At 40.4% G+C, this 12,756-nt stretch overlaps 1 protein-coding gene across 1 annotated transcript in view; it reads left to right on the forward strand.

The window, feature by feature from the left end:
* Nucleotides 2,565-12,756, forward strand: part of WDR49 (WD repeat domain 49) — a 164,783-nt gene continuing 154,591 nt past the window's right edge. Inside the window, exons 1-2 of the mRNA XM_005675370.3 lie at nt 2,565-2,692; nt 3,012-3,262. Coding sequence (XP_005675427.3) covers nt 3,095-3,262 — 168 coding nt within the window. The 5' untranslated portion in view covers nt 2,565-2,692; nt 3,012-3,094. The remainder of the gene's footprint in view (nt 2,693-3,011; nt 3,263-12,756) is intronic.

Consider the following 12,756-nt stretch of genomic DNA (forward strand, 5'->3'; position numbering starts at 1 on the left):
AGAGCCTAGGATGGGACTGGGCACATGGCAGATTTTCACAAACTCATATCTGACGCTTGGAGGGTAAATTTCAGCAAAGGCAAGAGTTGCAAAGAGTTGGACATGATTGAGCACATGTACACACAAAAGACTAGGTATAGACTTTTTAAAGTGGTAGAAATTTAGCCTGAAAATTAACCACACCATTACAAAGAAGGTGAAAACCATGGAAGACTTTATATTGAGAATGATTTCTAATGCCATGATTTTACAGGAAGGAAGCTGTGTGAATTGATTAACTTCTACAGTAATTTGTTGGCTGCTCATTATAGTCTCCTGTTTTGACTAATGAATACGTTTAGAGCTTCATCTCTGTGCAAGCTAAGGCATCCAGGCAGTTTGACTGTCTTAGAATAATTAGAGAATTTTGCATTGTCAGCCAGTGGGATGCTTACCTATCCCGGTGCGGCTTCACAGAGTATTTTTTTTCTATTTCCTCTTCCTTCCCTCATTAGTGTCTGTTGTGGAATTAAGCCCAACTCTCCAACAGATCACTATAAAACATTTTATAGACATTTATAGGACTGATCTGACTCAACTAAACTATTATTAATTTGCTAATTAGGATGGTAAGAAGACAGATTTTATTCTTATGTGAGATAATTTAGGGGAATTTATCATATTAGGGCTTAAAGATGTTTTATCTAATTTACTGGAAGGCTAAACCAGGAAAGTTAAATGTGTAATAAACATGCCCCCCTCAGCCCTTTTGTGCCTGTGATACACATTTATAATTTATAATGCCGCTCTTTTCCTCTGAGCCTGCATATGACTTCACAATTCTCCATACAGCCCTGAAAACAGCAAGAGGTTGGGACTTGACATGAAGGATGAACCAGACAGCTAATTGTTCCTACAAGACTGTAAGTCCCTCAGGGGTAGGAGGTCCAAGCCAGGACTCGACAAGCAAGAGACTCTTAATAAATGGCTTTTGGAATTAATGATAGAGAGATGGATAAATTAATGGGTGGGTGAATGATATTTCATTTTTTCACTACTGGTTCAGGAAAGCCTGTGGGATGTGTCCATCTCTGCATTATAGGGAACGTGCTTTGTATCACCTTGCGACTAGCTCACTGAATGATGTTGCTGGAAAAAAACTTAGAGAACATCTTTTCAGTTTTACAGAGATGAGAATAAGGTTCAGAGGAGGCATGCATCTGAAGCCAGGAGCCACTCTGCCATTTTCTACACCTTACTAACTATGAGACTTTTGGGGTCAATGTTGCCTCTTCATCTGTAACCTGGAGTAGGAAATGAAAACCCACTCCAGCATTCTTGCCTGGAAAATTCCATGTATAGAGGAGCCTGGCGGGTTACAGTCCATGGGGTCGCAAGAGTCAGACACGACTGAGTGACTTTCACTTCATCTGTAAAGTGAGAAGAATGAGCTTGTCTGCTTTTCAGGATTATTGTGAAGCTTTAACAAGATAAGGAATTACAAAGTGCTTAGTGTAGTGCCTGGTACATGGTAAATGTGAAAACCAAATGTTAACTTTCTCCTTTTTCCTTTCTTTCCATTAATATTAGCTGAACCAGTGATGGTACTGTAGGTAGTTTTATCATAAGATTTATCATATTATGTTATACTGTGTTCTCCTTCCATGTTTTCAATGAAGTGAAAACCTATGCTACCCGTGGATAAAGAGCACCTACTGTAGACTGATGACAATTTTACTTCCAGATGGGACAGTAAATGAAATATTTGCTTGGAGAGTTTGATTAATCTCTTATATGAAGTAATTAGCATTCCCTCTGACATTAGCCATTTGCAACTGCACATTGTTCCCAGTGTTGTCGAAAGTACATAGTAGGGCACACACTGCTATATTCAAAAGGGATAACCAACAGGGACCTACTGTATAGCACAGGAAACTCTGCTCAACATTATGTGCCAGCCGGGATGGGAGTGGGGGTTGGAGGAGAACAGCTACATGTTTATGCATGGCTGAGTCTCTTCCCTCTTCACCTGAAATTATCAAAGCATTGTTAATTGGCTATACCCCAACACAAAACGTTTTTGGTATTTAAAAAAATAAATAAAATTTAAAAATATATATAGTAGGTGCTCAATAAATGTTTATGAAAAGAATGAAAAAAAAAGGCTAAATGATTCCCATTTTATACACATAGAAACTAAGACAAAGAGATGATAAGAAATGGATTCTTATTAAACACAAATGAAACATTTTTTACATAGAAAATGTAAAATTACTAAATTCATTGTTGTTTTCTTTGAATAATCATCTTGCTTCATAATACATAACATGTTTCATAGAAAATACGTTTATAAAAGTTGTCTTTAAATAGTGCAGTGATGAAGTTTAATTTAAAAAAATGAGTGGGCTGAATTGTCCTTTTAAAAAACCCCAATGTTTACATTGTTTAGTCAAAGCTTCAGGTCAGTCATTAGCTGCTGGCGGGATGGGGGTGTAAAGAGGAGGAGAAAAAGGAAAAGCCTTAGTTGGCTGCACTGGTTGCCAGGAAGCACACAAGGATAGCATACACTCATGAAACAAACAAGGCCACGTTGCTGGGAAGCTGGTCATCAGAGGCACATGCTGCACTGGGACAGAAACCCTACGGCCGTGTCACCTCACACCTCAAGACAAGAAAACAGAGTTTAAATCCACGACATATGAATAAAAGCAAGGTTAGCCAGAGATTTTGAGAAATTGCTTTTCTAATGCATTTTAAACGAGTATTAGAAGTAGCATTTTGTGTCAGTTGCTATAAACCAGGGGGAAAGCTTTTACACTCTTGTAATCAAGCTAGGTTAAACAGAATATCGGTGGGGGGATGTTTTAAAGGGATTCAACAGTGGTCTTTGAAAATAAACTGGAATTAAGGAAGAGTGAGGGTCAAGAGCTTTCATTCCCTGCCTCTGAGCTTGAATTTTTTGCCTCCTAATTGAGTGCCTTGAAATATACTTTCATTTTGGAATTCGATTGCTAAGTTGTTTCTTTTCAAAGGCACCTCTTGAGTGAAAAAGAAAAGGAAAAAAAAAAAAACTTATATAGAGAGTTGAAGACTGCTGAAAAGAGGTGAAGCCATTATGAGTTGCCAGAATGCTACCCCTGGGTTGAACAAAGGGTCTCAGCCCCGGCCAGAGAATCTGGAGAAGAATTCACACGGTGCAACTGCAAAGGAAGATGCCAGCACAGTGCTGCTTGAGAAACAACTCACCCTGGGCGACTTTGTCCAAATACAGAGAGCCTTTGAGGTAAGCACTCATCTTATTTGCTGGAGAGTGTGAGTTGTTTGTGAAAGAGGCAGGGATGGAACAAAGACTTTTCTCTTAAAAGATTTTTTTGTTTTTAATAAATAGTTAGAAGGGCTTCCCAGGTGGCTCAGTGGTAAAAAATCTGCCTGCAATGCAGGAGACATAGGTTCGATCCCTGGGTCAGAAAGATCCCCTGGAGAAGGAAATGGCAACCCACTCCAGTATTCTTGCCTGGGAAATCCCAAAGATAGAGGAGACTGGCAGGCTAACAGTCCCTGGGGTCATGAAAGAGTCAGACACAATTGAGAGACACAACAAAAACAGGGAACTGAAGAGAATTAATCAGACTTGGATTTATTTATTTATTTTTTAATATAAATTTATTTATTTTAATTGGAGGTTAATTACTTTACAATATTGTATTGGTTTTGCCATACATCAGCATGAATCCACCACAGGTATACATGTGTTCCCCGTCCTGAATCCCCCTTCCTCCTCCCTCCCCATACCATCCCTCTGGGTCGTCTCACTGCACCTGGATTTAATACGAAGTAACTTTATCCATTGGTTCACTGGGTGAGATAAAATTATTTAGTATGAAATTGCTGCTACTGAATATCATTACCATCCAGGAAGGAAAATGAATTCCTGGACAATTTTTTTAAGAGATCAATGTATTTTTGGAAAAATAGAAAGTTATGATGCTAAGAAGAGGAAGCCAGATCTCTAGGGTGACTCCCAGTAATAACCCTATCCCTCTGGAAATGCAAATAGGCACCTCCAGGTATATGAGCTTCTCAGGTGATGCTAATGGTAAAGAATCCACATGTCAGTGCAGGAGACAGTAGAGATGCAGGTTTGATCCTTGGGTTGGGAAGATCCCCTGGAGGAGGAAATGCAACCCACTCCTGTGTTCTTTCCTGGAGAATCCCACGGACAGAGGTGCCTGGTGGGCTACTATCCGTGGGATCACAGAGTCAGACACGATAGAGCATGCTCCCACGCATGCACCTCCTGTGTGAAGACATTCTTCCCTGCCTCACCCTAAGCAACACGGCTCCTTTCCATAGCAGGTGGTGGCACTTCATTGTCCCAGATCTCCTGTGAGGAATCAGTCTGACACTCTTTCTTGCAAATATTGGGGCAGTGCCAATGAAAACAAAAAATTTAAATTTTAATTCTACATATAAACCTTAGGAATTTTAACTGTAAATGAATAAGTTCCTTCTCTCTATCTCAATTAAGTTGGAACTCTGCCTCTGTGCAGAATGAACAGCGTACATCAAAATGACTTTTAGCCTGTGTGCTGATAGGAAGAAGTACTCTTCCATGCTGTGGAATTTCAGTAGACATGAGCCTCCATCCTTTCTACTTCATTACACTTGCTAAAATATGCTCTCAGGGCTTCAGGATGTCCTCTGAGGGTGCTTGAGAATGTCATGTTAATTTGAAACAGACATACAATGTTTGGGAATACCACCTTGAAATTAATAAAGCATGGTGAAATCTAACCATTCTATTGCCCTGTAATTGGCACAAATTTTAATCTTTACCTACCCCCCAAAATAGTTACTAGCCACTGGAAAACTACTATACTCTATTTTGTATAACCTGTTAAATTCTATCTGTGTTGATAATGTCCCATTAGTATCAATCATCTCTTTTTAATAAACTCTATCATTTTTAGTAGGACAGACATGCTCTGCCCTATACTTTTCTCATTTTAATCTTCATGTTTTTGCAGTTCATCCAAACCCACTTGTCTGAAAAGACTTTTAGTGCTGCTCATGTCCAATGCCCTAAATGAATCTGGCATATTTTGATAGACATTGCAAACATTTTGACAGCTTAAGGGCATTCAGAAAAACGTAACCACAGACTTTGACAGCTTTGACTCTGGAATGAACAGAAATGTGGGCAGTTTTGTTCTGGTGCTCAGAACATGAAGTAGAGTGCTAGGGTCTGTTAGGAGAGTCTATGTTAAAAAGTCCATGGGTTAGAGAGTGAAACTGCTAAACTGCTACAAAAGGTTAGGGGTGGATGTTCTTTCCAAATTACTGATTAGTCTGGAGTGAACCAAAGTAAAATGGGACAATTCAATTTCAAGATCTTTTTTTTAAAAAATCTCTAATAAATGTTTCGAAGACTGGATCGCTTGTTTTGAAATTAAGCACTTTGAAGATCAGGTACCACTGATGGGTTGAAAAGGAGAAAGAGATTACTATTCAGAGCTTGCATGAACCTAGAGACTCTAATGACAGCGTTTAAAAAAGAAATTGAGCTTTGCAGGCTTACTTCAAGGAAAAGTGAAAGTCCATCCAATTTTAACAGACTCAACAGACAGAATGGAATGGTCCAATGGCAAACGTACAATCAGGAATGAAAATCAGGCCCTTGAGACAACACAGTTTCCACAAACAGCACAGACACCTAGAGAGGAATGGTGCACTAGATGATTTCCACAAACTCCCTTCCATCTGTCGTGAGGGATGGGCCCACAGGTCACAGGTGTAGATTGCCGTAAAAGGAAAAATTGCCCTCATGGGTTGTTCTGCATCATAGAACTCTGAAGGCAATTATTTGTAGTCCATTCATTAAAGACACACTCTTGGAATGCCACAATTCTGAAACTGGATCCTTTTATCTCTTGTGTTGTTTTCTTGTACCCAGATAGCTTATTTGGAGCTGAAGAGTCGTCAGGTAAAGTCCATGGCAAACATGTAAACATGGCAAAGTCCATGTTCTTAAATAGCAGTAGCAATGCTTACTTGAAAAATGGAAAGATGAGTCTTTGAATTGTGTAGTGAATGTTTCACATGTTTCCAAATGAGTTATTACATATCATATAAATCTTAGTAGTAACATTTAGAGATAAAGTGCTTGGGACTTCCCTGGTGGTCCAGCGGTTGAAACTTGGCCTTCCAAGGCACAGGGTGCAGGTTTGATCCCTGGTTGGGGAGCTAAGATCCCACATGCCCTCTGGCCAAAAAACCAAGACATAAAACAGAAGCAGTATTGTAACAAATTCAATAAAGACATTAAAAATGGTCCACAACAAAAAATTCTTTAAAAAAAGCATGGTGGGGGGAGAGTGTGAGTAGTGCTTACATTTATTGTTTGATGGCATAAATGAGTCAGATTCAGTGTTTAAGAGTCGGGGGTCAGACTTCTTGGATTTGAATCCTTGTTTTGTCACTGACAATGTGACTTTGTGCAAATCACTTAATCTCTCTAATAGGGTTGTTGTGCGGTTTAAATGAAATATTATCTGAAAAGCACTTGAAAGAGTGCTTGATATAGAAAAAGTGCTCAGTCAACATAGTTATTATATCTTCAGTGAGTAGAAATTGAACCACATGGCCTTTAATAGTCTCTTAACTTTAACACATACATTTCCCGCCTCCCCACCAAATTAAGCTTTGAATAACACTCACAACAATGCTTTTATATTCCTTTTGGTTGGGATAGGAAGTAGAAACAATGAGTTGCAAAGATACAAATTCACATAGAAGAGTACAAAAGCTCATCTTTTCATCTCTTATTTCATATTTGATTAGCATGTCAAAGATGTCAAGATATCTTGATCCTCTTCTTTAGAACAAAGAAGTTATCTAGACAGAAGTACTAGAAAAGTAACTATGAGTTGTTTTTTTTTTTCTTTTATGTGATGGTGTCCAAAAAGCCATATTTCAGTTGTATTAGTCATAGAACTGTAAAATGCTTGTTACCCAAACTTCCCTACTTAAAGAAATGATGTGCTCTCTGGATAGTCATATTATTTTAATGTCAAACATATTTTACATTTTCTTAGATACTTCAGTAGCCCCTTATTGTGTGAAGAAGGATGCCTATGATTTGCTGATTTTATAGGAAGCTTGAGAAGTAGAAATTAATGATCTAAGGGAAATGGGATTTTGGAAACACTGCATTGAGACTTGATATATTTTGATTTTTTTCCCCCAAGACTGTGGTTATGTAGGTTCTTGAATGTTTCTTTTCTTGACTTCTCCATGCTGATTTCTTCATATCAGGACAATTTGCTCTTTGATCTTGGAAACCTTGTTGCCTGTTTGGCTTGGGTCTGTAGTTTGCTACCCTGCTGGATTGGGTCCTCATCTGCCTCTGTCAGCCGCGCTGTCTGTAGCATCCCCGGTCCATCCTTTCTGGCCCTACCTTGTCTGCTCTGTGCTGCCATTTGCCCCGTTCAGTTCAGTTCAGTCACTCAGTCGTGTCTGACTCTTTGTGACCCCATGAATCGCAGCACGCCAGGCCTCCCTGTCCATCACCAACTCCCGGAGTTCACTCAAACTCATGTCCGTTGAGTCGATAATGCCATCCAGCCATCTCATCCTCTGTCGTCCCCTTCTCCTCCTGCCCCCAACCCCTCCCAGCATCAGAGTTTTTTCCAGTGAGTCAACTCTTCTCATGAAGTGGCCAAAGTATTGGGGTTTCAGCTTTAGAATCAGTCCTTCCAAAGAACACCCAGGACTGATCTCCTTCAGAATGGACTGGTTGGATCTCCTTGCAGTTCAAGGGACTCTCAAGAGTCTTCTCCAACACCACAGTTCAAAAGCATCAATTCTTCCGTGCTCAGCTTTCTTCACAGTTAAACTTTCACATCCATACATGGTCATTTGCCCAAGTCCTACTAAATCTTAGGCTTAAATAGCTTGAAATGAAGCTCCTAAACCATATGTAAACAGTGAGCTATTTATGCTTAAAGTAGGAAGGGCCAAAACAGTTCAGTGTGAGAAAGGCATGGTAAAAATCCCAGCAGGAAGTCCCCAGAGATTTTCAGGGAAGGTTCTCAGAACACACTTATCTTGGGGGGTGAATGGAATCTAAACACGATGCACTTGTGCTCACTTAACCTTGATAGACCAGAGAAGTTCAGGAGGTATTTGCAGTTCTGAACATTGTGCTTCAGGTATAATAAATGATTAAATCCACAGAATTCATGATGTCTTGATGCTTGATTGTCTTTATAAAAATTCCCAACGTTCTTGTCTACAGCAGGGCCTATGAACAATGCTTCCCTTGTACCAACAGAACTAAATTGAGAGTGCCGATGCCCTGCTGGGCAAGGTAGACTTTAAGGAATCCAGAAAGTCACTGTTATCAAAAATCTAATTACATACATTTACAGTTGCTGCTGCTAAGTCGCTTCAGTCGTGTCCGACTCTGTGCGACCCCATAGATGGCAGCCCACCAGGCTCCCCCATCCCTGGGATTCTCCAGGCAAGAGTGCTAGAGTGGGTTGCCATTGCCTTCTCCGACATTTACAGTTAAGTAAGTCATATTAACCCCCCCTCCAAACAAACAAACAAACAAGAATGATCTCGGTCTTCTGATCCTCCTGTTCTACCCCTTCCATCTTCACCTCCCAGACATGAGAAGGAGAAATTTCTTGACTAACCCGATTGATGGTGACAGTGTTAGTCTGTATTTTTAAAGTAAGCGGTGGGTGGGTGGGTGGTTGGGTAATCTATTAAAAGGATATGAGATTGAAAAAAAAGATTCCCACTTTTTCCATTATTTAGCCTTTCTTTTATATATATATATAAATTAGTTTATTTTATTTATTTATTTTTTGTTCATGCCAGTTGGCCTGTGAGATCAGAGTTCCCTGACCAGGTTTTGAACCCTAGCCCCTGGCATTGGAGGTCAGAGTCTTAGCCCCTGGACTGCTAGGGAAGTCCCTGTCCTTTCTAAACTCTAGGACTCTCCCAATTCATAAGGGACTTGCCTTCTCACTGCCCACTGTATCTTTGCTATTAATTTACCCAAATGGGCAGGCCTTCCTAGATGTAGCTCATGTTCCAGAACTCTTCTTACTTCTTGCTTCTTTTTTTCCTCTACCCTAGACATCACCATCCCAAATGCATAAATAAAACCATCCGTCTTTGTTTCACCTCTCCTCAGAACTGTTAGATTTTGCTTGTCTCTGTCAAAATATGATACAGTCCATGAAGATCACTTAAAAATTATTTTTAAGGTAGGACTGATAGTTAACAACTGTATAGTATGGTATCCAATAAAATTCTGATATTAGAAAATTTTACAGGGTGTGCAAATTGTGTAAAGTATATAATAACACATTCATGATAGAGGTTTATTTATCACTCATGTAGAGGGCAGATAATTCTAATTGGTAGCAGCTCCAAGTAGGGATTCTAATAGGCAAGCTCCTTCCATCTTCTGCCTTCAGGCTGGCCATGTGTCAAGCTAGTTATGGGAGTAAGAGCTTGAAGGAGCACATGGGGGAGGTTTCATGGGCCAAACTCCCATCTCTACTGAGAGGGCAGCTGGAAAGTGTAGACAGGCGTGTGCCCAGAAAACAGTCTCACTCACTATCCTCAGAGTGTAATGGTAGGAAAATTTACATCTCTCCTAATAAACCAGTGTGCTATATTTCATAGATTAAGGAAAGCTATGTTCCTAAGGACATATAAATGTCGATAAAGGACAGAAATGGTATGGACCTAACAGAAGCAGACGATACGAAGAAGAGGTGGCAAGAATACACAGAAGAACTGTACAAAAAAAATCTTCATGACCCGGATAATCACAATGGTGTGATCACTCATCTAGAGCCAGACATCCTGGAATGTGAAGTCAAGTGGGCCTTAGAAAGCATCACTAAAAACAAAACTAGTGGAGGTGATGGAATTCCAGTTGAGCTGTTTCAAATCCTGAAAGATGATGCTGTGAAAGTGCTACACTCAATATGCCAGCAAATTTGGACAACTCAGCAGTGGCCACAGGACTGGAAAAGGTCAGTTTTCATTCCAATCCCAAAGAAAGACAATGCCAAAGAATGCTCAAACTACCACACAATTGCACTCATCTCACATGCTAGTAAAGAAATGCTCAAAATTCTCCAAGCCAGGCTTCAGCAATACGTGAACCATGAACTTCCTGATGTTGAAGCTGGTTTTCGAAAAGGCAGAGGAACCAGAGATCAAATTGCCAACATCCGCTGGATCATGGAAAAAGCAAGAGAGTTCCAGAAAAACATCTATTTCTGCTTTATTGACTATGCCAAAGCCTTTGACTGTGTGGATCACAATAAACTGTGGAAGATTCTGAGAGATATGGGAATACCAGACCACCTAACCTGCCTCTTGAGAAATCTGTATGCAGGTCAGGAAGCAACAGTTAGAACTGGACATGGAACAACAGACTGGTTCCAAATAGGAAAAGGAGTACATCAAGGCTGTATATTGTCACCCTGCTGATTTAACTTCTATGCAGAGAACATCATGAGAAACGCTGGGCTGGAAGAAACACAAGCTGGAATCAAGATTGCTGGGAGAAATATCAATAACCTCAGCTATGCAGATGACACCACCCTTATGGCAGAAAGTGAAGAGGAACTAAAAAGCCTCTTGATGAAAGTGAAAGTGGAGAGTGAAAAAGTTGGCTTAAAGCTCAACATTCAGAAAAACGAAGATCATGGCATCTGGTCCTGTCACTTCATGGCAAATAGATGGGGAAACAGTGGAAACAGTGTCAGACTGTATTTTTTTTGGGCTCCAAAATCACTGCAGATGGTGACTGCAGCCATGAAATTAAAAGACGCTTACTCCTTGGAAGAAAAGTTATGACCAAACTAGATAGCATATTCAGAAGCAGAGACATTACTTTGCTGACTAATGTCCGTCTAGTCAAGGCTATGGTTTTTCCAGTAGTCATGTATGGATGTGAGAGTTGTACTGTGAAGAAGGCTGAGCACCAAAGAATTGATGCTTTTGGACTGTGGTGTTGGACTCTTGAGAGTCCCTTGGACTGCAAGGTGATCCAAACAGTCCATTCTGAAGGAGATCAGCCTGGGATTTCTTTGGAAGGAATGATCCTAAAGCTGAAACTCCAGTACTTTGGCCACCTCATGCGAAGAGTTGACTCACTGGAAAAGACTCTGATGTTGGGAGGGATTGGGGGCAGGAGGAGAAGGGGATGACAGAGGATGAGATGGCTGGATGGCATCACAGACTCGATGGACGTGAATCTGAGTGAACTCCTAGAGTTGGTGATGGACAGGGAGGCCTGGTGTGCTGTGATTCATGGGGTTGCAAAGAGTTGGACATGACTGAGCGACTGAACTGAACTGATGTTCCTAAGGATGCTTTATGTTTTGTCTCTGTTGCCAGGAAGTTCAAATTTAAATTTAGTCTTCAATTGATACAGTGATTCTTAACATAAAATTTTCTGAAACAATTATCTTCTGTTTTCACTCTATGATCCTTGTTCTTTTCTCTTGCTTTTAATGGTCTGATTGCCTATGTACTGTAACTGAACTCAAGTTCTGTCTGGAAATCAGTGGAGGTAAAAATGATGAATAAAAATTTAATGTCTTTGAAGTACGGTGAGATTTTACCAAATACCTCTGTAGGTATCGTGTGATTTGATCCTCTCCCCAGCCTGGAATCTAGTCAGGGCAGGTATTTTTATTTCCCATTTACACATGGGGAGAATAAAGCTCAAAGATATTTAATTGAGTTACCCTATAGAGCAGAGCCAGGGCCCTGGGGTAGATTGTCAACCTTCCAGCCCTTTGTATGGCAGGTCTCCCACTGGCCACCAGGCTCCCACTGACCACCAGGCACCCACCCTTTGGGATTTGCTCTAAGGAACAGAAATCCAATAGGATACGGACTTTAATAATCAAACGAACATGTCAAGTTAGTACCACAGAGACACTGTGCCTTGGTTACTTGGAATTAATGCAAATCAGCAAGTAATAAGTCCTATAATAAATCAATGCACAGAAGGGTGGAAGAATGAAAGGGAAGGATAGGAATAACTCATTGCTTCTTTATTACTTTTTCCTTTCTGAAGGCATTCAGTGGAGGCCTGTGAGAAGGTAAACAGGTAAAGCTTAACCTACAGCTGTATTCCATAGTACAGAGTGCATCCAGCAATTTCAGTCAATCCATCACTTGCTGACCAAAAGCAGCAGGTCAGAGCATTTCTCACTCCAGCTCCCTTAGAGGAATCAAAAAACCTCATTTTTGATGGCAGCAGAAAATCAGTGAACCCTGCAGGTGCCCCTCCTCATCGTTAAGGTAATAGCATGAAGACAAATTTGATAGCCCTGTGGTTGGCACAAACAGAAACGACAGAGGATGCTTTGGTTGTTTTGTCTGAATTGTTAGAATTCATGGGGAGGTTAACAAAGGATGCCATCATTGGAACACAAGCAAGTGAAGTTCTCTGTCAACACACATGAAAAATCGGCCTTCCTGAACACTGCTGCCTTTGTGTTGAATTTTGTGACAAGTTCTAACAGCTTCATGCCTTTTCTAATTTCTCTGTTTGCTTTCAGAACTGGCATTTATAAAAATTAATCTAGATCAGAGAGGGTGATGAAGAGTACTTTTGAGGGACAAACATTTTAACCTTAAGCTTTGGCCAGGATTGGAGTAGAGAAGGCAAGCAAGAAACTTGTTACAAAGGAGAAAGCAAGCAAGCAAAGCTCCCTATTGCTATTCATT

The sequence above is a fragment of the Capra hircus genome, chromosome 1 (genome assembly GCF_001704415.2).
Source record: "Capra hircus breed San Clemente chromosome 1, ASM170441v1, whole genome shotgun sequence".
Taxonomy (NCBI): Eukaryota; Metazoa; Chordata; class Mammalia; order Artiodactyla; family Bovidae; genus Capra; species Capra hircus.